Source organism: Giraffa tippelskirchi, chromosome 11 (genome assembly GCF_054371585.1).
Source record: "Giraffa tippelskirchi isolate mGirTip1 chromosome 11, T2T-mGirTip1v1.2.pri, whole genome shotgun sequence".
NCBI classification, from domain to species: Eukaryota; Metazoa; Chordata; class Mammalia; order Artiodactyla; family Giraffidae; genus Giraffa; species Giraffa tippelskirchi.
The window spans coordinates 76,203,939-76,229,558 of NC_137285.1; the positions used below are offsets into that span (position 1 = coordinate 76,203,939).

The 25,620-nt window shown below is 54.5% G+C and overlaps 3 protein-coding genes and 2 long non-coding RNA genes across 6 annotated transcripts in view; 3 read left to right on the forward strand and 2 right to left on the reverse strand.

The window, feature by feature from the left end:
- The first annotated feature begins 921 nt into the window (after positions 1-921).
- On the forward strand, positions 922-6,078 carry LOC145527561 (uncharacterized). The gene is made up of 3 exons (XM_081545665.1): positions 922-4,462; positions 4,862-5,174; positions 5,426-6,078. The coding sequence occupies exons 1-3, from the start codon at positions 4,052-4,054 to the stop codon at positions 5,698-5,700; spliced, it is 999 nt and encodes a 332-aa protein (XP_081401791.1). The 5' UTR covers positions 922-4,051; the 3' UTR covers positions 5,701-6,078.
- LOC145527657 (uncharacterized) lies at positions 6,030-13,059 on the reverse strand. The gene is made up of 3 exons (XR_014069829.1): positions 11,329-13,059; positions 8,834-9,091; positions 6,030-8,214 (listed from the first exon to the last, which is right to left on the reverse strand). It is a non-coding gene; the product is annotated as an uncharacterized LOC145527657 (long non-coding RNA).
- On the forward strand, positions 11,679-13,804 carry LOC145527474 (uncharacterized). Its single transcript, XM_081545537.1, has 3 exons — positions 11,679-12,089; positions 12,489-12,801; positions 13,053-13,804. The coding sequence occupies exons 1-3, from the start codon at positions 11,679-11,681 to the stop codon at positions 13,679-13,681; spliced, it is 1,353 nt and encodes a 450-aa protein (XP_081401663.1). The 3' UTR covers positions 13,682-13,804.
- LOC145527627 (uncharacterized) overlaps positions 13,631-25,620 on the reverse strand; it is a 32,699-nt gene continuing 20,709 nt past the window's right edge. For both annotated transcript variants that reach the window (XR_014069793.1, XR_014069794.1), the window contains exons 6-10: positions 24,070-24,327; positions 23,339-23,450; positions 18,938-19,163; positions 16,460-16,717; positions 13,631-15,841 (exon numbers count right to left, since the gene is read on the reverse strand). This is a non-coding gene — a long non-coding RNA (uncharacterized LOC145527627). The remainder of the gene's footprint in view (positions 15,842-16,459; positions 16,718-18,937; positions 19,164-23,338; positions 23,451-24,069; positions 24,328-25,620) is intronic.
- Positions 16,158-21,314, forward strand: LOC145527564 (uncharacterized). The gene is made up of 3 exons (XM_081545668.1): positions 16,158-19,698; positions 20,098-20,410; positions 20,662-21,314. Exons 1-3 carry the CDS (start codon positions 19,288-19,290, stop codon positions 20,934-20,936), a joined length of 999 nt encoding a protein of 332 aa, XP_081401794.1. The 5' UTR covers positions 16,158-19,287; the 3' UTR covers positions 20,937-21,314.

The following is a 25,620-nucleotide window of genomic DNA, read 5'->3' on the forward strand; positions in this document are numbered from 1 at the left end:
CCAGTGCAATTTGGTTTGGTGAGTCTCAAAGCTACCAGATGGCACTTCCCAAGTCAGGCCCCCGCAGGAATCAGGGTGGGCTGCCTGCCTCGGGCCCTGCCACAGGGACAAGCCACACCAGTGGCCTCCCTGAGCTCCAATGGCCGGATCTGGGGGGTTCTGTCTGGGTGCACACCTCCTTGCTGTGGCCAAGTTCCCCCCTTCTCTGAGCACCAGCTTCATCCTCTCGAATGAGGACATCAATTGCTACCTTGGCACGTTACTCTCTTCATCCTGTGAAGACTCATTAGGCTTATCCTACAATTACTAGCTGGCCCGAAGAGATATCTCCTGAATCCAGCTTAAGCTGGAGTCTCCCAGGCTCATCTGGCATGTCTTCCCTGAAGTCTGCCAAAACCCACACCCTTGCATTTCCAGGGACTCCCCTTAGCCAGCTGGGCAGAAAACCCAGCATGCTTCAAACAAGCTGACAGACAAGCGGGAGAGGACTCACGGGCAGACGGCTTCCCTCAGGTCTCGGGTGGAGCTCTGGGACCACAGCAGCAACGGGCCATCCCAGCCCCTGGGCTCAGCAGCGCCCTCATTCTCAGGCCGGCGGCTCTGCCCTGAGGGGAGCAGGAACGTCACCAACTGCCGCAGGCGGACCTCAAGCCCCTCCCACTGCTGGAGCCTGACCTCCCCCGGCCCCACCCCTTCCCCTACCCCAGCAGGACGAGAGCTCGTCTTCCCCTGGCTTCCAACGTGAGGCCCGGCCCTGGGCCCCGATTGGGCACTGCCCCAGCCCGGAGCCAATCACAGTGGCCAGGGAGGTGGAACGCACCGATTGGCCAGGGCCAGGTCATGTGACCATACTCCCCAGGAAACTCAAAGATTACCAAGGTTCTCTAAGAAACCAATGAACAAAATTATCCACTAAAGGCAAACCATAATTTTTAATGAGGCCAATGTCACAGAAAAAAAAATGCTCCACAGTAAACTGCTCAAGGAAGCTACTAAATAAACTTTCAGAAAAGTTTAGTAGTTTTTTTTTTTTTTTAAATAGGGTGACGGAGAGCTATACCTTTCCCATCTATGTGAATTTAGGTTTAAACTAGATTTCCCTTGGCTATTATATAAGACAAAAAAACCCACATCACCCACTTTCACTCCCCCCCACCCCCAAAATGTGTTTTAATCTATTGAATTTTTGTGTCCTCAGTTGTGTCTGATTCACGGCAACTCACCAACTCTACACAGCCAGGCTCTTCCGTCCATGGAATTCAGGGCAATTTTTTCTGTCCCAGTAAATGCCCACCCTGGGTGATCCAAAGGCAAGGGCTCCGAGGCTCCTGAGAGACTAACTCCTTTCAGCTGAGCACAGAGCTGGCTCCTCACTGGGATGCCTGTGGCCTGGGGCTCCCAGAGGGGAGAGCAGCACTCGCCCCACCGTGTGGTCACTGCTGGAAGTGCAGGCTGCTCCTCACTCCCCCTTGACAGTGTCCCTGAGGGCAGAACAGTGTGAATCGAATCAAGGTGGAAATGCAAACTCCAATGCAACCAACCTTCCACAAGATCTCCAAAACCACTCAGGAACAGGGAATTGGAAACTGCAGGGGATGACATGAATGGAGATGGAGACTTGACACCTTACACCGAGTTCACTTCCAGTTATCCCTAGACAAACTTTCCATGAAAACTTGTCACAAATCTAGAAGAACAATGAGCAGAAACCGGACACGTGCTTTGAGTCTTCACACACAAAACTAAAAGGCAGTCCACAAAAAAAACCCAGAGAATACAGTGGACTTTGCAAAATCAAAGATATCTACTGTGGGAAAGACCTCATTACAAAAGCAAAAGACAGGTCATACATCGCGAGACGAATGAGTGGAAACACAAAGCTTATCAAGGATGTGTCTCCAAACAGACAAAGAACGCCAACACAACAAGCCTGTGAAAACTAGGGAAAGGTCTGAAGGGACACCAGACGGAGGAAGACACACACAGAGTATCCCGGATGATGTCCAGCACTGAGGGCCTGAAGAAACAACAGTCTAGTTGCACCCCCTCAGGCCTGTGTGACCGTGGATGAGGCCTCTGTTTCCCGGTGGCTCTGAGACATGGACAGGGAGGAAGGGGAAGAGAAGTCACTTGCATTTCTAATACTCACAGCAAAGTCTTCCAATGAGAAGGGAATTATCACCCCCACTGACAATGCCATTCACTGAAGTGATACCCACGAGTCCATCTACCCCAGAAGGGAAGGATGGACCTGTTCTCACAAAACGGCGAGAGATGGAAGGAGGAAGATCAAGCCCACACCAATCACTGGAAAGAGAAGCTGTGCTCAGGGCTTGAAAGAATTCCTACTGGGAAAATCATGTCACAGCCCCACATGGCAATCCACAGCTTCCATGCTATTCCTCCCAAAATGCCAATGCATTTTCGCACCGAACAAAGAATTGCAAAAGGGGTACGGAAACAGAAAAGAGCCTACATTGTCAATACAATCCGACGAAAAAGCCCCGATACGGACATCCAAGGTTGTGTGAAAGGAAATTAGACGACCAAACTAGGATCCTCAGGAGAGTATCGGAGGAGGCAATGGCGACCCACTCCAGTACTCTTGCCTGGAAAATGTCCTGGACGGAGGAGCCTGGTAGGCTGCAGGCCACGAGGTCATGCAGAGTCAGACACGACTGAAGTGACTTAGCCGCAGCAGCAGCAGCAGGACAGTATGCTATTGGGAATACAACAACACACACAGATCCAGATCGATGGAATAAAGTTGAGGGTCCAGAAACAAACCCCAGCATCCATGGTCAACTCATCTCTGACACAGACGGGGAGAATATCCAAATGGGAACAAGAAAGCCTCTTCAATCAATGTCCATGGGAAAACCAGACAGCTACATCTGAAGAACGCTATTGGTTTTGATCTCATACCACCTCAATATCGGGGAAAAACCTCACCCTAAAGACTGATGTCATGAGATAGCTAGAAAGAAGCGTAGGTCAAAGGCTCCTTAACATCAGAGTCTCCTTGCCATTTGCTGGGCGGAGGTCGAAATGGGTCTCTTCAAGTAAGGGAAAGAGGTAAACGAAGTACACCACTGGGTTTCCATCCAATGGAACCTCTTCACAACAGAGAGGCTAAGCATTCACAAATGCAAAAGATAGGAAACGGAACACGAGAGACATCTGAGAAGGGGTTCATATGGAAAGAGACGAAGAATGCACAGCACTCAGATTCCAAGAAACACCACCACCACCCTTGACCCTTCCCCCATGACCAACTCTGACCTAAAGCCTTTCTCTCCCTCTAACCTATCCCTAAAACATAACCCTCATCTAATCATATACATGTGCATCCCTAGCATCCATCCATCCATCCACACACGAGAGAGAAAGAGGAAGACACAGACGGAATTGAGAAAGGAAAAGAGAGGGACACAGCCAGAGAGAGACACGGAACCAAAGAGAGGAAAGGAGTCGATGGTCCAGACTATTCCTCAATCTGTCTCGAAGGTAGAAGCAATGACAGCGCCCTTCCACCCCAGAAGGGGGAAAAGGACGGAAGGTTTGGAGAGGAAAAGACAAGAACGCAGGGAGCCATTAGAAGCTCAGCCACCCGCAGAAGCCGAGCTGGGACCCTTGAACAGAATCTCAATGGAAACAGAGGACCAGAAAGTTGGCTACTCTTTTCTATAAGAGAGGGAGACCTTCGAGTCTTCCTTTCGGTCCTCCAACTTGGATGCGGGGTCTCAAAACAGTCAGGAGGGGGAGTGCCTTTTCCTGGGTTCCACGGCGCACCCAGGCCTCGTTCTGCCCCATTCTGTGCTGTGTCAGCCCTGGATGGAATCTTTCTTTCTGAAGTCTCAGCGCACGAGCTCCACGTGATATCGGCCCCAGGTGGAAAGGCATGGAGCTGCTCGTAGGCCGACAGACCTAGGAAGCAGATGGGAGAATGACCCCCACTCTGCAGATGGAGAGACTGGGGCAACCCTGAGGGGCATATGCTTGTCCAGGGCCACACCACTTATGAGAAGAAGGAGCCTGGTCTGAGAGCAGCATGGTCCTCGGAGCTCAGGCCCTGGCTGAACCCAGGCCTCCCCAGGGCTGTGGGCTGGGCCGTGTGGGTGTCATTGTGCCTGCACATGGCCTAAGGGGGGTGGTCGAGCAGTCAGAAACCCAGAGATTCCCTTGGGAAGTTTTGAGGAAGGGACCTCAGCACGAACCCCAGGAAATGATGTCACCTGCCGGCAACAGAACCCAACAGAACCCGCAATCCGGGTATCCAGGCCTCCAGAGCGGAGAGGAGCCCCCAGCCAGATCACTTGCTGCCAAGATGTTCTGCTGTTTGCCCCTGCCCAGAGGCCGGGGCCTCAGGAGAGCTCACAGGCAGTGTGCGTGGGCACCCTGTCGACGTTGGCTCAGGACACCCCCGAGAGGCCTCTGGCCCTTTGCCCGGAGAAACAGAAAGGTAACACGGGGAGCCCCAGGCCGGGCCAGGCCACCTCTCCCATGCCACCCGGAAACACCGGGTCCTTTGCCTGTGTGTGGGGATGCGGGTTTCTCGGGCTGTGTCTCCCTCAAGGAAGCCCAGGCGGATGTGGGGTCAGAAGCCTGTGGACAAGTTGTGCCCACACCCCAGGGGAGAGCAGGCTGGGCGGGATGGGGAGAGTGTGGGCAGCGCCGACCGGCCAGGCTGACCTCACACCCTCAGATGGGTCTCTTTCCTCCCGGGTGGGGATCTGAGCAGACACACGTCTCTGACCCTTCTGGGAAGAGAAGTTCGAGCAGGCAGAAGCAGCGGCTCCACTGGCCAGGCCCAGCTCGGAAAACTCCCAGCATGGCTGGCTGACGGTCACTGTCGTTGCAGAGCTTCCCACGTGATGAGGCCGAGGACGGGGACACCCCATCCAGCTCCCAGAGGGAGGGGTCGGAGCACCACCCGCCCGCCCGTGAGGCCCAGTGCAGGCTCCAGGTCAGCGTGCCCACGGAGGCATCAGCCCCACCGGGGGAGACGCGGAGGTGGGGAAGGCCTGCTGCCGAGACACCGCCCAGGATACAGCCGGCGGCCCAGTCTGAGGCTTCCACGGAGCTCAGCACACCCGGCTCCGACCCAGAGTCCAGAGAACCCCGGCCTCTGAGGCACCAGGAGGACCTGGAGCCCAGCACGCCACAGCACAGAGGTGAGGACGCTGGGGCTGGTGCACGGGAGTGTGTGGGGAGGGGTGCTGAGCTACACAGGGACGAGTCCTCGAAAGCTGCTGCTGGGCCTGCAGCAAGCGCTGGCCTCACACCCCCCGCCCCCCATCTTGCACACTTCAGTCCCAAAAGACATCTGACGCTGGGTATTCTTTGGGAACCTCTTGGAAGGTTTCTGTCCCGGGGTACGCACATGCCAAGGCTGGCCTGTGGGCAAACTTTGCTTCTCCCCCAGCTCTAGCACTGGCCTCCAACTGGAACCAGGCTCCACTTCCCAGACCTGTCCCCACACAGGTGGTGGCTCCAGGTGCAGGACCCAGGGATCCACCGAGGGCAGATGGAGAAGCGAGACTTGCCCTCGCAGAGACACCAGGCCAGCTGGGTACTGGCCAGCACACCGGGCAGATCGGATCTCCGTGCCTGCAGGACCCCCAGCCCCAGGCACTGATGTCCCACCCCCTCAGCGAGAACCTCCACCTCCACGTGCACCTCTACCTGCTCGGGCTTTAGCAAGAGAACCCGAGGCAGAGGAAGAGTCACCGCCTCGGCAGGGAGAGCCTGCCCTGGCTCCCGCGCAACACCCAGACGCCCACGATGACTCACCCAGCCCTGCAGGGAGAAAGAGCCCCCGCTCTGGACAGAGACCCAGAGCCCTTACCGGAAACACCACGTCCAGGGGAGCGGTCGGCTCTGCAGCCTCCATCCCTGTCTGCTCACCGTGGATGCCGGCAACTCGGTCTGCCCCCAGGGGACATGGAGTTCCTTTCCCCTGAACTGCTTTGCATGTGGTTTGTTTCCACCTTTCTGGTGATGTTTTATTTTTTGTATGGTTTCCTGTATTTTTGTTGGTTAAGTTGGGATTAGTAAACTTTTTCATCATTGTTGCAATCTGGGAACACTGTTGTGTAACTCTGGTGATACTGTGTTACCATCACCACTTTGTAGTTTCAGACCCGTTCCATCTTTATGCCCCACCCCGCAACAAAGCCTGGATTCAAGGCAAGCACGCCCTGTTCATCCCTCCCCCCGATCCTGAACACAATTTCATCTTTTCTTTCTGCATTCCTTCCTATATTCTTGGTGTCCCCAATCAGTGACTCTCAGCGAAATGACTGAAGGAGTGTTTTTCGGACTCTCCACCTACTGTAAGACTCCATTGGAGAGTTCTCATTTTTATGTCATTTGAACTAGCCTTTGATAGCTGAAAGGACGGTGTACGTCCTTTCAAGATACCATGTGCCAAACGAAGCCCTTTTGGCAACTGCCATCATTATCTCCAGGCAGGCATTGCTGTTTGAAGGGTGACATCTCAGCCAGAAGGCAGAGGCTGAGCTCCTCTTGTTGCACCAGCTCCCAAAAGAAGCCAAGAAAGGGAGCTGGAACAACAAACCACCCCCATGCCCAGGAAAGCGTTCTTCATGACAGAAGGCTAGAAAATGACCCAACATCCTTGTGGCCCAGAACCACTCTAGAAAATCACTGTTCCATAAAAAAGAGAAACACATGGGAAGTTCCAAGGAGAGGCAATGCCCATGGCCAGTGTACTTGAGAGACGGCCTGACCGCTCCGGGGAAGACACGCACCGACGGAACCCCTTGGGAAACAGCAGTGATAGTCCTCACCGTCGTAAGGGTTTCCTCTGGGGACAACCTGCCCTGGGCACCACACGAGGGAGCAGACCGGCTTCTCTTCCTCTGCCCCCACACCATTCACTCATGAAGGCAGCTCAGGTGTTCTCATGCCCTGCCTGCCTGCCTGCCTGGCTCATCCGTGAGCTGTGACCACCTCCAGGGTAGGACTCCACCTTTTCCTCTCTGTGTACCGTGAATCTGCACACAGTGGGCTTTCAGAACCTTAGGAGACTTGAGCCATTCCCGCTCGAGCCAGAACCCTCCCCAGGAAGGAAAACAGCTGTGGAGTCATTTTGGCCCCAGCACTGGTTCCGAAAGCCTGGCGGCTCCTACAGCCTCTACGGTGTGAAGAGGGAGGTCCCTTTTGACAGAGCTTTCCGGCTCTCAGATCTAAGCTGTTGTTTCACTGTCAGCTGTGTCTCTTCCGTTGCAGCCAGGTGGGCCACGCTGCTCCAAAGGAGCTCACAAGCTGAGTTTCAAGGGAGGACAGGGATGGCTACAACGTGCTGCAAACTGAGTGAGGGTCCCCACAATCCTCAGCAAAGGTCTGTGGTGTGCAAGCGGGGAGTAGAGGGCCCCCAAGTTCCAAAGGAAGGGAGGTAGTCGGGAGCTAAAGCCCTTGGCTGCTGTGGTAGCAGCTGCAGATGGCAGCCCGTCCACAGTGCACTTCAAATGAGGTCATATGAGCGGGACTCTGGAAATGGCTCCGAAATCGAGAGAAAGGGGTCAGGGTATGTGGGAATCCGGCGGGGGTGGGGGGTGGATGAAGGAAGGTGTCCCTCCTCTCTCCAGTGCAATTTGGTTTGGTGAGTCTCAAAGCTACCAGATGGCACTTCCCAAGTCAGGCCCCCGCAGGAATCAGGGTGGGCTGCCTGCCTTGGGCCCTGCCACAGGGACAAGCCACACCAGTGGCCTCCCTGAGCTCCAATGGCCGGATCTGGGGGGTTCTGTCTGGGTGCACACCTCCTTGCTGTGGCCAAGTTCCCCCCTTCTCTGAGCACCAGCTTCATCCTCTCGAATGAGGACATCAATTGCTACCTTGGCACGTTACTCTCTTCATCCTGTGAAGACTCATTAGGCTTATCCTACAATTACTAGCTGGCCCGAAGAGATATCTCCTGAATCCAGCTTAAGCTGGAGTCTCCCAGGCTCATCTGGCATGTCTTCCCTGAAGTCTGCCAAAACCCACACCCTTGCATTTCCAGGGACTCCCCTTAGCCAGCTGGGCAGAAAACCCAGCATGCTTCAAACAAGCTGACAGACAAGCGGGAGAGGACTCACGGGCAGACGGCTTCCCTCAGGTCTCGGGTGGAGCTCTGGGACCACAGCAGCAACGGGCCATCCCAGCCCCTGGGCTCAGCAGCGCCCTCATTCTCAGGCCGGCGGCTCTGCCCTGAGGGGAGCAGGAACGTCACCAACTGCCGCAGGCGGACCTCAAGCCCCTCCCACTGCTGGAGCCTGACCTCCCCCGGCCCCACCCCTTCCCCTACCCCAGCAGGACGAGAGCTCGTCTTCCCCTGGCTTCCAACGTGAGGCCCGGCCCTGGGCCCCGATTGGGCACTGCCCCAGCCCGGAGCCAATCACAGTGGCCAGGGAGGTGGAACGCACCGATTGGCCAGGGCCAGGTCATGTGACCATACTCCCCAGGAAACTCAAAGATTACCAAGGTTCTCTAAGAAACCAATGAACAAAATTATCCACTAAAGGCAAACCATAATTTTTAATGAGGCCAATGTCACAGAAAAAAAAATGCTCCACAATAAACTGCTCAAGGAAGCTACTAAATAAACTTTCAGAAAAGTTTAGTAGTTTTTTTTTTTTTTTTAAATAGGGTGACGGAGAGCTATACCTTTCCCATCTATGTGAATTTAGGTTTAAACTAGATTTCCCTTGGCTATTATATAAGACAAAAAAACCCACATCACCCACTTTCACTCCCCCCCACCCCCAAAATGTGTTTTAATCTATTGAATTTTTGTGTCCTCAGTTGTGTCTGATTCACGGCAACTCACCAACTCTACACAGCCAGGCTCTTCCGTCCATGGAATTCAGGGCAATTTTTTCTGTCCCAGTAAATGCCCACCCTGGGTGATCCAAAGGCAAGGGCTCCGAGGCTCCTGAGAGACTAACTCCTTTCAGCTGAGCACAGAGCTGGCTCCTCACTGGGATGCCTGTGGCCTGGGGCTCCCAGAGGGGAGAGCAGCACTCGCCCCACCGTGTGGTCACTGCTGGAAGTGCAGGCTGCTCCTCACTCCCCCTTGACAGTGTCCCTGAGGGCAGAACAGTGTGAATCGAATCAAGGTGGAAAGGCAAACTCCAATGCAACCAACCTTCCCACAAGATCTCCAAAACCACTCAGGAACAGGGAATTGGAAACTGCAGGGGATGACATGAATGGAGATGGAGACTTGACACCTTACACCGAGTTCACTTCCAGTTATCCCTAGACAAACTTTCCATGAAAACTTGTCACAAATCTAGAAGAACAATGAGCAGAAACCGGACACGTGCTTTGAGTCTTCACACACAAAACTAAAAGGCAGTCCACAAAAAAAACCCAGAGAATACAGTGGACTTTGCAAAATCAAAGATATCTACTGTGGGAAAGACCTCATTACAAAAGCAAAAGACAGGTCATACATCGCGAGACGAATGAGTGGAAACACAAAGCTTATCAAGGATGTGTCTCCAAACAGACAAAGAACGCCAACACAACAAGCCTGTGAAAACTAGGGAAAGGTCTGAAGGGACACCAGACGGAGGAAGACACACACAGAGTATCCCGGATGATGTCCAGCACTGAGGGCCTGAAGAAACAACAGTCTAGTTGCACCCCCTCAGGCCTGTGTGACCGTGGATGAGGCCTCTGTTTCCCGGTGGCTCTGAGACATGGACAGGGAGGAAGGGGAAGAGAAGTCACTTGCATTTCTAATACTCACAGCAAAGTCTTCCAATGAGAAGGGAATTATCACCCCCACTGACAATGCCATTCACTGAAGTGATACCCACGAGTCCATCTACCCCAGAAGGGAAGGATGGACCTGTTCTCACAAAACGGCGAGAGATGGAAGGAGGAAGATCAAGCCCACACCAATCACTGGAAAGAGAAGCTGTGCTCAGGGCTTGAAAGAATTCCTACTGGGAAAATCATGTCACAGCCCCACATGGCAATCCACAGCTTCCATGCTATTCCTCCCAAAATGCCAATGCATTTTCGCACCGAACAAAGAATTGCAAAAGGGGTACGGAAACAGAAAAGAGCCTACATTGTCAATACAATCCGACGAAAAAGCCCCGATACGGACATCCAAGGTTGTGTGAAAGGAAATTAGACGACCAAACTAGGATCCTCAGGAGAGTATCGGAGGAGGCAATGGCGACCCACTCCAGTACTCTTGCCTGGAAAATGTCCTGGACGGAGGAGCCTGGTAGGCTGCAGGCCACGGGGTCATGCAGAGTCAGACACGACTGAAGTGACTTAGCCGCAGCAGCAGCAGCAGGACAGTATGCTATTGGGAATACAACAACACACACAGATCCAGATCGATGGAATAAAGTTGAGGGTCCAGAAACAAACCCCAGCATCCATGGTCAACTCATCTCTGACACAGACGGGGAGAATATCCAAATGGGAACAAGAAAGCCTCTTCAATCAATGTCCATGGGAAAACCAGACAGCTACATCTGAAGAACGCTATTGGTTTTGATCTCATACCACCTCAATATCGGGGAAAAACCTCACCCTAAAGACTGATGTCATGAGATAGCTAGAAAGAAGCGTAGGTCAAAGGCTCCTTAACATCAGAGTCTCCTTGCCATTTGCTGGGCGGAGGTCGAAATGGGTCTCTTCAAGTAAGGGAAAGAGGTAAACGAAGTACACCACTGGGTTTCCATCCAATGGAACCTCTTCACAACGGAGAAGCTAAGCATTCACAAATGCAAAAGATAGGAAACGGAACACGAGAGACTCCTTGCAAGTGGTGTATCTGAGAAGGGGTTCATATGGAAAGAGACGAAGAATGCACAGCACTCAGATTCCAAGAAACACCACCACCACCCTTGACCCTTCCCCCATGACCAACTCTGACCTAAAGCCTTTCTCTCCCTCTAACCTATCCCTAAAACATAACCCTCATCTAATCATATACATGTGCATCCCTAGCATCCATCCATCCATCCACACACGAGAGAGAAAGAGGAAGACACAGACGGAATTGAGAAAGGAAAAGAGAGGGACACAGCCAGAGAGAGACACGGAACCAAAGAGAGGAAAGGAGTCGATGGTCCAGACTTTTCCTCAATCTGTCTCGAAGGTAGAAGCAATGACAGCGCCCTTCCACCCCAGAAGGGGGAAAAGGACGGAAGGTTTGGAGAGGAAAAGACAAGAACGCAGGGAGCCATTAGAAGCTCAGCCACCCGCAGAAGCCGAGCTGGGACCCTTGAACAGAATCTCAATGGAAACAGAGGACCAGAAAGTTGGCTACTCTTTTCTATAAGAGAGGGAGACCTTCGAGTCTTCCTTTCGGTCCTCCAACTTGGATGCGGGGTCTCAAAACAGTCAGGAGGGGGAGTGCCTTTTCCTGGGTTCCACGGCGCATCCAGGCCTCGTTCTGCCCCATTCTGTGCTGTGTCAGCCCTGGATGGAATCTTTCTTTCTGAAGTCTCAGCGCACGAGCTCCACGTGATATCGGCCCCAGGTGGAAAGGCATGGAGCTGCTCGTAGGCCGACAGACCTAGGAAGCAGATGGGAGAATGACCCCCACTCTGCAGATGGAGAGACTGGGGCAACCCTGAGGGGCATATGCTTGTCCAGGGCCACACCACTTATGAGAAGAAGGAGCCTGGTCTGAGAGCAGCATGGTCCTCGGAGCTCAGGCCCTGGCTGAACCCAGGCCTCCCCAGGGCTGTGGGCTGGGCCGTGTGGGTGTCATTGTGCCTGCACATGGCCTAAGGGGGGTGGTCGAGCAGTCAGAAACCCAGAGATTCCCTTGGGAAGTTTTGAGGAAGGGACCTCAGCACGAACCCCAGGAAATGATGTCACCTGCCGGCAACAGAACCCAACAGAACCCGCAATCCGGGTATCCAGGCCTCCAGAGCGGAGAGGAGCCCCCAGCCAGATCACTTGCTGCCAAGATGTTCTGCTGTTTGCCCCTGCCCAGAGGCCGGGGCCTCAGGAGAGCTCACAGGCAGTGTGCGTGGGCACCCTGTCGACGTTGGCTCAGGACACCCCCGAGAGGCCTCTGGCCCTTTGCCCGGAGAAACAGAAAGGTAACACGGGGAGCCCCAGGCCGGGCCAGGCCACCTCTCCCATGCCACCCGGAAACACCGGGTCCTTTGCCTGTGTGTGGGGATGCGGGTTTCTCGGGCTGTGTCTCCCTCAAGGAAGCCCAGGCGGATGTGGGGTCAGAAGCCTGTGGACAAGTTGTGTCCACACCCCAGGGGAGAGCAGGCTGGGCGGGATGGGGAGAGTGTGGGCAGCGCCGACCGGCCAGGCTGACCTCACACCCTCAGATGGGTCTCTTTCCTCCCGGGTGGGGATCTGAGCAGACACACGTCTCTGACCCTTCTGGGAAGAGAAGTTCGAGCAGGCAGAAGCAGCGGCTCCACTGGCCAGGCCCAGCTCGGAAAACTCCCAGCATGGCTGGCTGACGGTCACTGTCGTTGCAGAGCTTCCCACGTGATGAGGCCGAGGACGGGGACACCCCATCCAGCTCCCAGAGGGAGGGGTCGGAGCACCACCCCCCCGCCCGTGAGGCCCAGTGCAGGCTCCAGGTCAGCGTGCCCACGGAGGCATCAGCCCCACCGGGGGAGACGCGGAGGTGGGGAAGGCCTGCTGCCGAGACACCGCCCAGGATACAGCCGGCGGCCCAGTCTGAGGCTGCCACGGAGCTCAGCACACCCGGCTCCGACCCAGAGTCCAGAGAACCCCGGCCTCTGAGGCACCAGGAGGACCTGGAGCCCAGCACGCCAGAGCACAGAGGTGAGGACGCTGGGGCTGGTGCACGGGAGTGTGTGGGGAGGGGTGCTGAGCTACACAGGGACGAGTCCTCGAAAGCTGCTGCTGGGCCTGCAGCAAGCGCTGGCCTCACACCCCCCGCCCCCCATCTTGCACACTTCAGTCCCAAAAGACATCTGACGCTGGGTATTCTTTGGGAACCTCTTGGAAGGTTTCTGTCCCGGGGTACGCACATGCCAAGGCTGGCCTGTGGGCAAACTTTGCTTCTCCCCCAGCTCTAGCACTGGCCTCCAACTGGAACCAGGCTCCACTTCCCAGACCTGTCCCTAAAGAGGTGGTGGCTCCAGGTGCAGGACCCAGGGATCCACCGAGGGCAGATGGAGAAGCGAGACTTGCCCTCGCAGAGACACCAGGCCAGCTGGGTACTGGCCAGCACACCGGGCAGATCGGATCTCCGTGCCTGCAGGACCCCCAGCCCCAGGCACTGATGTCCCACCCCCTCAGCGAGAACCTCCACCTCCACGTGCACCTCTACCTGCTCGGGCTTTGGCAAGAGAACCCGAGGCAGAGGAAGAGTCACCGCCTCGGCAGGGAGAGCCTGCCCTGGCTCCCGCGCAACACCCAGACGCCCACGATGACTCACCCAGCCCTGCAGGGAGAAAGAGCCCCCGCTCTGGACAGAGACCCAGAGCCCTTACCGGAAACACCACGTCCAGGGGAGCGGTCGGCTCTGCAGCCTCCATCCCTGTCTGCTCACCGTGGATGCCGGCAACTCGGTCTGCCCCCAGGGGACATGGAGTTCCTTTCCCCTGAACTGCTTTGCATGTGGTTTGTTTCCACCTTTCTGGTGATGTTTTATTTTTTGTATGGTTTCCTGTATTTTTGTTGGTTAAGTTGGGATTAGTAAACTGTTTCATCATTGTTGCAATCTGGGAACACTGTTGTGTAACTCTGGTGATACTGTGTTACCATCACCACTTTGTAGTTTCAGACCCGTTCCATCTTTATGCCCCACCCCCCAACAAAGCCTGGATTCAAGGCAAGCACGCCCTGTTCATCCCTCCCCCCGATCCTGAACACAATTTCATCTTTTCTTTCTGCATTCCTTCCTATATTCTTGGTGTCCCCAATCAGTGACTCTCAGCGAAATGACTGAAGGAGTGTTTTTCGGACTCTCCACCTACTGTAAGACTCCATTGGAGAGTTCTCATTTTTATGTCATTTGAACTAGCCTTTGATAGCTGAAAGGACGGTGTACGTCCTTTCAAGATACCATGTGCCAAACGAAGCCCTTTTGGCAACTGCCATCATTATCTCCAGGCAGGCATTGCTGTTTGAAGGGTGACATCTCAGCCAGAAGGCAGAGGCTGAGCTCCTCTTGTTGCACCAGCTCCCAAAAGAAGCCAAGAAAGGGAGCTGGAACAACAAACCACCCCCATGCCCAGGAAAGCGTTCTTCATGACAGAAGGCTAGAAAATGACCCAACATCCTTGTGGCCCAGAACCACTCTAGAAAATCACTGTTCCATAAAAAAGAGAAACACATGGGAAGTTCCAAGGAGAGGCAATGCCCATGGCCAGTGTACTTGAGAGACGGCCTGACCGCTCCGGGGAAGACACGCACCGACGGAACCCCTTGGGAAACAGCAGTGATAGTCCTCACCGTCGTAAGGGTTTCCTCTGGGGACAACCTGCCCTGGGCACCACACGAGGGAGCAGACCGGCTTCTCTTCCTCTGCCCCCACACCATTCACTCATGAAGGCAGCTCAGGTGTTCTCATGCCCTGCCTGCCTGCCTGCCTGGCTCATCCGTGAGCTGTGACCACCTCCAGGGTAGGACTCCACCTTTTCCTCTCTGTGTACCGTGAATCTGCACACAGTGGGCTTTCAGAACCTTAGGAGACTTGAGCCATTCCCACTCGAGCCAGAACCCTCCCCAGGAAGGAAAACAGCTGTGGAGTCATTTTGGCCCCAGCACTGGTTCCGAAAGCCTGGCGGCTCCTACAGCCTCTACGGTGTGAAGAGGGAGGTCCCTTTTGACAGAGCTTTCCGGCTCTCAGATCTAAGCTGTTGTTTCACTGTCAGCTGTGTCTCTTCCGTTGCAGCCCGGTGGGCCACGCTGCTCCAAAGGAGCTCACAAGCTGAGTTTCAAGGGAGGACAGGGATGGCTACAACGTGCTGCAAACTGAGTGAGGGTCCCCACAATCCTCAGCAAAGGTCTGTGGTGTGCAAGTGGGGAGTAGAGGGCCCCCAAGTTCCAAAGGAAGGGAGGTAGTCGGGAGCTAAAGCCCTTGGCTGCTGTGGTAGCAGCTGCAGATGGCAGCCCGTCCACAGTGCACTTCAAATGAGGTCATATGAGCGGGACTCTGGAAATGGCTCCGAAATCGAGAGAAAGGGGTCAGGGTATGTGGGAATCCGGCGGGGGTGGGGGGTGGATGAAGGAAGGTGTCCCTCCTCTCTCCAGTGCAATTTGGTTTGGTGAGTCTCAAAGCTACCAGATGGCACTTCCCAAGTCAGGCCCCCGCAGGAATCAGGGTGGGCTGCCTGCCTCGGGCCCTGCCACAGGGACAAGCCACACCAGTGGCCTCCCTGAGCTCCAATGGCCGGATCTGGGGGGTTCTGTCTGGGTGCACACCTCCTTGCTGTGGCCAAGTTCCCCCCTTCTCTGAGCACCAGCTTCATCCTCTCGAATGAGGACATCAATTGCTACCTTGGCACGTTACTCTCTTCATCCTGTGAAGACTCATTAGGCTTATCCTACAATTACTAGCTGGCCCGAAGAGATATCTCCTGAATCCAGCTTAAGCTGGAGTCTCCCAGGCTCATCTGGCATGTCTTCCCTGAAGTCTGCCAAAACCCACACCCTTGCATTTCCAGGGACTCCCCTTAGCCAGCTGGGCAGAAAACCCAGCATGCTTCAAACAAGCTGACAGACAAGCGGGAGAGGACTCACGGGCAGACGGCTTCCCTCAGGTCTCGGGTGGAGCTCTGGGACCACAGCAGCAACGGGCCATCCCAGCCCCTGGGCTCAGCAGCGCCCTCATTCTCAGGCCGGCGGCTCTGCCCTGAGGGGAGCAGGAACGTCACCAACTGCCGCAGGCGGACCTCAAGCCCCTCCCACTGCTGGAGCCTGACCTCCCCCGGCCCCACCCCTTCCCCTACCCCAGCAGGACGAGAGCTCGTCTTCCCCTGGCTTCCAACGTGAGGCCCGGCCCTGGGCCCCGATTGGGCACTGCCCCAGCCCGGAGCCAATCACAGTGGCCAGGGAGGTGGAACGCACCGATTGGCCAGGGCCAGGTCATGTGACCATACTCCCCAGGAAACTCAAAGATTACCAAGGTTCTCTAAGAAACCAATGAACAAAATTATCCACTAAAGGCAAACCATAATTTTTAATGAGGCCAATGTCACAGAAAAAAAAATGCTCCACAGTAAACTGCTCAAGGAAGCTACTAAATAAACTTTCAGAAAAGTTTAGTAGTTTTTTTTTTTTTTTAAATAGGGTGACGGAGAGCTATACCTTTCCCATCTATGTGAATTTAGGTTTAAACTAGATTTCCCTTGGCTATTATATAAGACAAAAAAACCCACATCACCCACTTTCACTCCCCCCCACCCCCAAAATGTGTTTTAATCTATTGAATTTTTGTGTCCTCAGTTGTGTCTGATTCACGGCAACTCACCAACTCTACACAGCCAGGCTCTTCCGTCCATGGAATTCAGGGCAATTTTTTCTGTCCCAGTAAATGCCCACCCTGGGTGATCCAAAGGCAAGGGCTCCGAGGCTCCTGAGAGACTAACTCCTTTCAGCTGAGCACAGAGCTGGCTCCTCACTGGGATGCCTGTGGCCTGGGGCTCCCAGAGGGGAGAGCAGCACTCGCCCCACCGTGTGGTCACTGCTGGAAGTGCAGGCTGCTCCTCACTCCCCCTTGACAGTGTCCCTGAGGGCAGAACAGTGTGAATCGAATCAAGGTGGAAATGCAAACTCCAATGCAACCAACCTTCCACAAGATCTCCAAAACCACTCAGGAACAGGGAATTGGAAACTGCAGGGGATGACATGAATGGAGATGGAGACTTGACACCTTACACCGAGTTCACTTCCAGTTATCCCTAGACAAACTTTCCATGAAAACTTGTCACAAATCTAGAAGAACAATGAGCAGAAACCGGACACGTGCTTTGAGTCTTCACACACAAAACTAAAAGGCAGTCCACAAAAAAAACCCAGAGAATACAGTGGACTTTGCAAAATCAAAGATATCTACTGTGGGAAAGACCTCATTACAAAAGCAAAAGACAGGTCATACATCGCGAGACGAATGAGTGGAAACACAAAGCTTATCAAGGATGTGTCTCCAAACAGACAAAGAACGCCAACACAACAAGCCTGTGAAAACTAGGGAAAGGTCTGAAGGGACACCAGACGGAGGAAGACACACACAGAGTATCCCGGATGATGTCCAGCACTGAGGGCCTGAAGAAACAACAGTCTAGTTGCACCCCCTCAGGCCTGTGTGACCGTGGATGAGGCCTCTGTTTCCCGGTGGCTCTGAGACATGGACAGGGAGGAAGGGGAAGAGAAGTCACTTGCATTTCTAATACTCACAGCAAAGTCTTCCAATGAGAAGGGAATTATCACCCCCACTGACAATGCCATTCACTGAAGTGATACCCACGAGTCCATCTACCCCAGAAGGGAAGGATGGACCTGTTCTCACAAAACGGCGAGAGATGGAAGGAGGAAGATCAAGCCCACACCAATCACTGGAAAGAGAAGCTGTGCTCAGGGCTTGAAAGAATTCCTACTGGGAAAATCATGTCACAGCCCCACATGGCAATCCACAGCTTCCATGCTATTCCTCCCAAAATGCCAATGCATTTTCGCACCGAACAAAGAATTGCAAAAGGGGTACGGAAACAGAAAAGAGCCTACATTGTCAATACAATCCGACGAAAAAGCCCCGATACGGACATCCAAGGTTGTGTGAAAGGAAATTAGACGACCAAACTAGGATCCTCAGGAGAGTATCGGAGGAGGCAATGGCGACCCACTCCAGTACTCTTGCCTGGAAAATGTCCTGGACGGAGGAGCCTGGTAGGCTGCAGGCCACGAGGTCATGCAGAGTCAGACACGACTGAAGTGACTTAGCCGCAGCAGCAGCAGCAGGACAGTATGCTATTGGGAATACAACAACACACACAGATCCAGATCGATGGAATAAAGTTGAGGGTCCAGAAACAAACCCCAGCATCCATGGTCAACTCATCTCTGACACAGACGGGGAGAATATCCAAATGGGAACAAGAAAGCCTCTTCAATCAATGTCCATGGGAAAACCAGACAGCTACATCTGAAGAACGCTATTGGTTTTGATCTCATACCACCTCAATATCGGGGAAAAACCTCACCCTAAAGACTGATGTCATGAGATAGCTAGAAAGAAGCGTAGGTCAAAGGCTCCTTAACATCAGAGTCTCCTTGCCATTTGCTGGGCGGAGGTCGAAATGGGTCTCTTCAAGTAAGGGAAAGAGGTAAACGAAGTACACCACTGGGTTTCCATCCAATGGAACCTCTTCACAACAGAGAGGCTAAGCATTCACAAATGCAAAAGATAGGAAACGGAACACGAGAGACATCTGAGAAGGGGTTCATATGGAAAGAGACGAAGAATGCACAGCACTCAGATTCCAAGAAACACCACCACCACCCTTGACCCTTCCCCCATGACCAACTCTGACCTAAAGCCTTTCTCTCCCTCTAACCTATCCCTAAAACATAACCCTCATCTAATCATATACATGTGCATCCCTAGCATCCATCCATCCATCCACACACGAGAGAGAAAGAGGAAGACACAGACGGAATTGAGAAAGGAAAAGAGAGGGACACAGCCAGAGAGAGACACGGAACCAAAGAGAGGAAAGGAGTCGATGGTCCAGACTATTCCTCAATCTGTCTCGAAGGTAGAAGCAATGACAGCGCCCTTCCACCCCAGAAGGGGGAAAAGGACGGAAGGTTTGGAGAGGAAAAGACAAGAACGCAGGGAGCCATTAGAAGCTCAGCCACCCGCAGAAGCCGAGCTGGGACCCTTGAACAGAATCTCAATGGAAACAGAGGACCAGAAAGTTGGCTACTCTTTTCTATAAGAGAGGGAGACCTTCGAGTCTTCCTTTCGGTCCTCCAACTTGGATGCGGGGTCTCAAAACAGTCAGGAGGGGGAGTGCCTTTTCCTGGGTTCCACGGCGCACCCAGGCCTCGTTCTGCCCCATTCTGTGCTGTGTCAGCCCTGGATGGAATCTTTCTTTCTGAAGTCTCAGCGCACGAGCTCCACGTGATATCGGCCCCAGGTGGAAAGGCATGGAGCTGCTCGTAGGCCGACAGACCTAGGAAGCAGATGGGAGAATGACCCCCACTCTGCAGATGGAGAGACTGGGGCAACCCTGAGGGGCATATGCTTGTCCAGGGCCACACCACTTATGAGAAGAAGGAGCCTGGTCTGAGAGCAGCATGGTCCTCGGAGCTCAGGCCCTGGCTGAACCCAGGCCTCCCCAGGGCTGTGGGCTGGGCCGTGTGGGTGTCATTGTGCCTGCACATGGCCTAAGGGGGGTGGTCGAGCAGTCAGAAACCCAGAGATTCCCTTGGGAAGTTTTGAGGAAGGGACCTCAGCACGAACCCCAGGAAATGATGTCACCTGCCGGCAACAGAACCCAACAGAACCCGCAATCCGGGTATCCAGGCCTCCAGAGCGGAGAGGAGCCCCCAGCCAGATCACTTGCTGCCAAGATGTTCTGCTGTTTGCCCCTGCCCAGAGGCCGGGGCCTCAGGAGAGCTCACAGGCAGTGTGCGTGGGCACCCTGTCGACGTTGGCTCAGGACACCCCCGAGAGGCCTCTGGCCCTTTGCCCGGAGAAACAGAAAGGTAACACGGGGAGCCCCAGGCCGGGCCAGGCCACCTCTCCCATGCCACCCGGAAACACCGGGTCCTTTGCCTGTGTGTGGGGATGCGGGTTTCTCGGGCTGTGTCTCCCTCAAGGAAGCCCAGGCGGATGTGGGGTCAGAAGCCTGTGGACAAGTTGTGCCCACACCCCAGGGGAGAGCAGGCTGGGCGGGATGGGGAGAGTGTGGGCAGCGCCGACCGGCCAGGCTGACCTCACACCCTCAGATGGGTCTCTTTCCTCCCGGGTGGGGATCTGAGCAGACACACGTCTCTGACCCTTCTGGGAAGAGAAGTTCGAGCAGGCAGAAGCAGCGGCTCCACTGGCCAGGCCCAGCTCGGAAAACTCCCAGCATGGCTGGCTGACGGTCACTGTCGTTGCAGAGCTTCCCACGTGATGAGGCCGAGGACGGGGACACCCCATCCAGCTCCCAGAGGGAGGGGTCGGAGCACCACCCGCCCGCCCGTGAGGCCCAGTGCAGGCTCCAGGTCAGCGTGCCCACGGAGGCATCAGCCCCACCGGGGGAGACGCGGAGGTGGGGAAGGCCTGCTGCCGAGACACCGCCCAGGATACAGCCGGCGGCCCAGTCTGAGGCTTCCACGGAGCTCAGCACACCCGGCTCCGACCCAGAGTCCAGAGAACCCCGGCCTCTGAGGCACCAGGAGGACCTGGAGCCCAGCACGCCACAGCACAGAGGTGAGGACGCTGGGGCTGGTGCACGGGAGTGTGTGGGGAGGGGTGCTGAGCTACACAGGGACGAGTCCTCGAAAGCTGCTGCTGGGCCTGCAGCAAGCGCTGGCCTCACACCCCCCGCCCCCCATCTTGCACACTTCAGTCCCAAAAGACATCTGACGCTGGGTATTCTTTGGGAACCTCTTGGAAGGTTTCTGTCCCGGGGTACGCACATGCCAAGGCTGGCCTGTGGGCAAACTTTGCTTCTCCCCCAGCTCTAGCACTGGCCTCCAACTGGAACCAGGCTCCACTTCCCAGACCTGTCCCCACACAGGTGGTGGCTCCAGGTGCAGGACCCAGGGATCCACCGAGGGCAGATGGAGAAGCGAGACTTGCCCTCGCAGAGACACCAGGCCAGCTGGGTACTGGCCAGCACACCGGGCAGATCGGATCTCCGTGCCTGCAGGACCCCCAGCCCCAGGCACTGATGTCCCACCCCCTCAGCGAGAACCTCCACCTCCACGTGCACCTCTACCTGCTCGGGCTTTAGCAAGAGAACCCGAGGCAGAGGAAGAGTCACCGCCTCGGCAGGGAGAGCCTGCCCTGGCTCCCGCGCAACACCCAGACGCCCACGATGACTCACCCAGCCCTGCAGGGAGAAAGAGCCCCCGCTCTGGACAGAGACCCAGAGCCCTTACCGGAAACACCACGTCCAGGGGAGCGGTCGGCTCTGCAGCCTCCATCCCTGTCTGCTCACCGTGGATGCCGGCAACTCGGTCTGCCCCCAGGGGACATGGAGTTCCTTTCCCCTGAACTGCTTTGCATGTGGTTTGTTTCCACCTTTCTGGTGATGTTTTATTTTTTGTATGGTTTCCTGTATTTTTGTTGGTTAAGTTGGGATTAGTAAACTTTTTCATCATTGTTGCAATCTGGGAACACTGTTGTGTAACTCTGGTGATACTGTGTTACCATCACCACTTTGTAGTTTCAGACCCGTTCCATCTTTATGCCCCACCCCGCAACAAAGCCTGGATTCAAGGCAAGCACGCCCTGTTCATCCCTCCCCCCGATCCTGAACACAATTTCATCTTTTCTTTCTGCATTCCTTCCTATATTCTTGGTGTCCCCAATCAGTGACTCTCAGCGAAATGACTGAAGGAGTGTTTTTCGGACTCTCCACCTACTGTAAGACTCCATTGGAGAGTTCTCATTTTTATGTCATTTGAACTAGCCTTTGATAGCTGAAAGGACGGTGTACGTCCTTTCAAGATACCATGTGCCAAACGAAGCCCTTTTGGCAACTGCCATCATTATCTCCAGGCAGGCATTGCTGTTTGAAGGGTGACATCTCAGCCAGAAGGCAGAGGCTGAGCTCCTCTTGTTGCACCAGCTCCCAAAAGAAGCCAAGAAAGGGAGCTGGAACAACAAACCACCCCCATGCCCAGGAAAGCGTTCTTCATGACAGAAGGCTAGAAAATGACCCAACATCCTTGTGGCCCAGAACCACTCTAGAAAATCACTGTTCCATAAAAAAGAGAAACACATGGGAAGTTCCAAGGAGAGGCAATGCCCATGGCCAGTGTACTTGAGAGACGGCCTGACCGCTCCGGGGAAGACACGCACCGACGGAACCCCTTGGGAAACAGCAGTGATAGTCCTCACCGTCGTAAGGGTTTCCTCTGGGGACAACCTGCCCTGGGCACCACACGAGGGAGCAGACCGGCTTCTCTTCCTCTGCCCCCACACCATTCACTCATGAAGGCAGCTCAGGTGTTCTCATGCCCTGCCTGCCTGCCTGCCTGGCTCATCCGTGAGCTGTGACCACCTCCAGGGTAGGACTCCACCTTTTCCTCTCTGTGTACCGTGAATCTGCACACAGTGGGCTTTCAGAACCTTAGGAGACTTGAGCCATTCCCGCTCGAGCCAGAACCCTCCCCAGGAAGGAAAACAGCTGTGGAGTCATTTTGGCCCCAGCACTGGTTCCGAAAGCCTGGCGGCTCCTACAGCCTCTACGGTGTGAAGAGGGAGGTCCCTTTTGACAGAGCTTTCCGGCTCTCAGATCTAAGCTGTTGTTTCACTGTCAGCTGTGTCTCTTCCGTTGCAGCCAGGTGGGCCACGCTGCTCCAAAGGAGCTCACAAGCTGAGTTTCAAGGGAGGACAGGGATGGCTACAACGTGCTGCAAACTGAGTGAGGGTCCCCACAATCCTCAGCAAAGGTCTGTGGTGTGCAAGCGGGGAGTAGAGGGCCCCCAAGTTCCAAAGGAAGGGAGGTAGTCGGGAGCTAAAGCCCTTGGCTGCTGTGGTAGCAGCTGCAGATGGCAGCCCGTCCACAGTGCACTTCAAATGAGGTCATATGAGCGGGACTCTGGAAATGGCTCCGAAATCGAGAGAAAGGGGTCAGGGTATGTGGGAATCCGGCGGGGGTGGGGGGTGGATGAAGGAAGGTGTCCCTCCTCTCTCCAGTGCAATTTGGTTTGGTGAGTCTCAAAGCTACCAGATGGCACTTCCCAAGTCAGGCCCCCGCAGGAATCAGGGTGGGCTGCCTGCCTCGGGCCCTGCCACAGGGACAAGCCACACCAGTGGCCTCCCTGAGCTCCAATGGCCGGATCTGGGGGGTTCTGTCTGGGTGCACACCTCCTTGCTGTGGCCAAGTTCCCCCCTTCTCTGAGCACCAGCTTCATCCTCTCGAATGAGGACATCAATTGCTACCTTGGCACGTTACTCTCTTCATCCTGTGAAGACTCATTAGGCTTATCCTACAATTACTAGCTGGCCCGAAGAGATATCTCCTGAATCCAGCTTAAGCTGGAGTCTCCCAGGCTCATCTGGCATGTCTTCCCTGAAGTCTGCCAAAACCCACACCCTTGCATTTCCAGGGACTCCCCTTAGCCAGCTGGGCAGAAAACCCAGCATGCTTCAAACAAGCTGACAGACAAGCGGGAGAGGACTCACGGGCAGACGGCTTCCCTCAGGTCTCGGGTGGAGCTCTGGGACCACAGCAGCAACGGGCCATCCCAGCCCCTGGGCTCAGCAGCGCCCTCATTCTCAGGCCGGCGGCTCTGCCCTGAGGGGAGCAGGAACGTCACCAACTGCCGCAGGCGGACCTCAAGCCCCTCCCACTGCTGGAGCCTGACCTCCCCCGGCCCCACCCCTTCCCCTACCCCAGCAGGACGAGAGCTCGTCTTCCCCTGGCTTCCAACGTGAGGCCCGGCCCTGGGCCCCGATTGGGCACTGCCCCAGCCCGGAGCCAATCACAGTGGCCAGGGAGGTGGAACGCACCGATTGGCCAGGGCCAGGTCATGTGACCATACTCCCCAGGAAACTCAAAGATTACCAAGGTTCTCTAAGAAACCAATGAACAAAATTATCCACTAAAGGCAAACCATAATTTTTAATGAGGCCAATGTCACAGAAAAAAAAATGCTCCACAATAAACTGCTCAAGGAAGCTACTAAATAAACTTTCAGAAAAGTTTAGTAGTTTTTTTTTTTTTTTTAAATAGGGTGACGGAGAGCTATACCTTTCCCATCTATGTGAATTTAGGTTTAAACTAGATTTCCCTTGGCTATTATATAAGACAAAAAAACCCACATCACCCACTTTCACTCCCCCCCACCCCCAAAATGTGTTTTAATCTATTGAATTTTTGTGTCCTCAGTTGTGTCTGATTCACGGCAACTCACCAACTCTACACAGCCAGGCTCTTCCGTCCATGGAATTCAGGGCAATTTTTTCTGTCCCAGTAAATGCCCACCCTGGGTGATCCAAAGGCAAGGGCTCCGAGGCTCCTGAGAGACTAACTCCTTTCAGCTGAGCACAGAGCTGGCTCCTCACTGGGATGCCTGTGGCCTGGGGCTCCCAGAGGGGAGAGCAGCACTCGCCCCACCGTGTGGTCACTGCTGGAAGTGCAGGCTGCTCCTCACTCCCCCTTGACAGTGTCCCTGAGGGCAGAACAGTGTGAATCGAATCAAGGTGGAAAGGCAAACTCCAATGCAACCAACCTTCCCACAAGATCTCCAAAACCACTCAGGAACAGGGAATTGGAAACTGCAGGGGATGACATGAATGGAGATGGAGACTTGACACCTTACACCGAGTTCACTTCCAGTTATCCCTAGACAAACTTTCCATGAAAACTTGTCACAAATCTAGAAGAACAATGAGCAGAAACCGGACACGTGCTTTGAGTCTTCACACACAAAACTAAAAGGCAGTCCACAAAAAAAACCCAGAGAATACAGTGGACTTTGCAAAATCAAAGATATCTACTGTGGGAAAGACCTCATTACAAAAGCAAAAGACAGGTCATACATCGCGAGACGAATGAGTGGAAACACAAAGCTTATCAAGGATGTGTCTCCAAACAGACAAAGAACGCCAACACAACAAGCCTGTGAAAACTAGGGAAAGGTCTGAAGGGACACCAGACGGAGGAAGACACACACAGAGTATCCCGGATGATGTCCAGCACTGAGGGCCTGAAGAAACAACAGTCTAGTTGCACCCCCTCAGGCCTGTGTGACCGTGGATGAGGCCTCTGTTTCCCGGTGGCTCTGAGACATGGACAGGGAGGAAGGGGAAGAGAAGTCACTTGCATTTCTAATACTCACAGCAAAGTCTTCCAATGAGAAGGGAATTATCACCCCCACTGACAATGCCATTCACTGAAGTGATACCCACGAGTCCATCTACCCCAGAAGGGAAGGATGGACCTGTTCTCACAAAACGGCGAGAGATGGAAGGAGGAAGATCAAGCCCACACCAATCACTGGAAAGAGAAGCTGTGCTCAGGGCTTGAAAGAATTCCTACTGGGAAAATCATGTCACAGCCCCACATGGCAATCCACAGCTTCCATGCTATTCCTCCCAAAATGCCAATGCATTTTCGCACCGAACAAAGAATTGCAAAAGGGGTACGGAAACAGAAAAGAGCCTACATTGTCAATACAATCCGACGAAAAAGCCCCGATACGGACATCCAAGGTTGTGTGAAAGGAAATTAGACGACCAAACTAGGATCCTCAGGAGAGTATCGGAGGAGGCAATGGCGACCCACTCCAGTACTCTTGCCTGGAAAATGTCCTGGACGGAGGAGCCTGGTAGGCTGCAGGCCACGGGGTCATGCAGAGTCAGACACGACTGAAGTGACTTAGCCGCAGCAGCAGCAGCAGGACAGTATGCTATTGGGAATACAACAACACACACAGATCCAGATCGATGGAATAAAGTTGAGG

Excerpts from the sequence above, each read along its gene's own strand:
- LOC145527474 (XM_081545537.1), top strand. The coding sequence starts at position 11,679 with ATGGTCCTCGGAGCTCAGGCCCTGGCTGAACCCAGGCCTCCCCAGGGC. Across the intron at positions 12,090-12,488 it reads TTGCCCGGAGAAACAGAAAG|AGCTTCCCACGTGATGAGGC; the intron begins GTAACACGGGGA and ends CTGTCGTTGCAG. Across the intron at positions 12,802-13,052 it reads CAGCACGCCAGAGCACAGAG|CTCTAGCACTGGCCTCCAAC; the intron begins GTGAGGACGCTG and ends CTTCTCCCCCAG.
- LOC145527564 (XM_081545668.1), top strand. The coding sequence starts at position 19,288 with ATGGTCCTCGGAGCTCAGGCCCTGGCTGAACCCAGGCCTCCCCAGGGC. Across the intron at positions 19,699-20,097 it reads TTGCCCGGAGAAACAGAAAG|AGCTTCCCACGTGATGAGGC; the intron begins GTAACACGGGGA and ends CTGTCGTTGCAG. Across the intron at positions 20,411-20,661 it reads CAGCACGCCACAGCACAGAG|CTCTAGCACTGGCCTCCAAC; the intron begins GTGAGGACGCTG and ends CTTCTCCCCCAG.
- LOC145527561 (XM_081545665.1), top strand. The coding sequence starts at position 4,052 with ATGGTCCTCGGAGCTCAGGCCCTGGCTGAACCCAGGCCTCCCCAGGGC. Across the intron at positions 4,463-4,861 it reads TTGCCCGGAGAAACAGAAAG|AGCTTCCCACGTGATGAGGC; the intron begins GTAACACGGGGA and ends CTGTCGTTGCAG. Across the intron at positions 5,175-5,425 it reads CAGCACGCCACAGCACAGAG|CTCTAGCACTGGCCTCCAAC; the intron begins GTGAGGACGCTG and ends CTTCTCCCCCAG.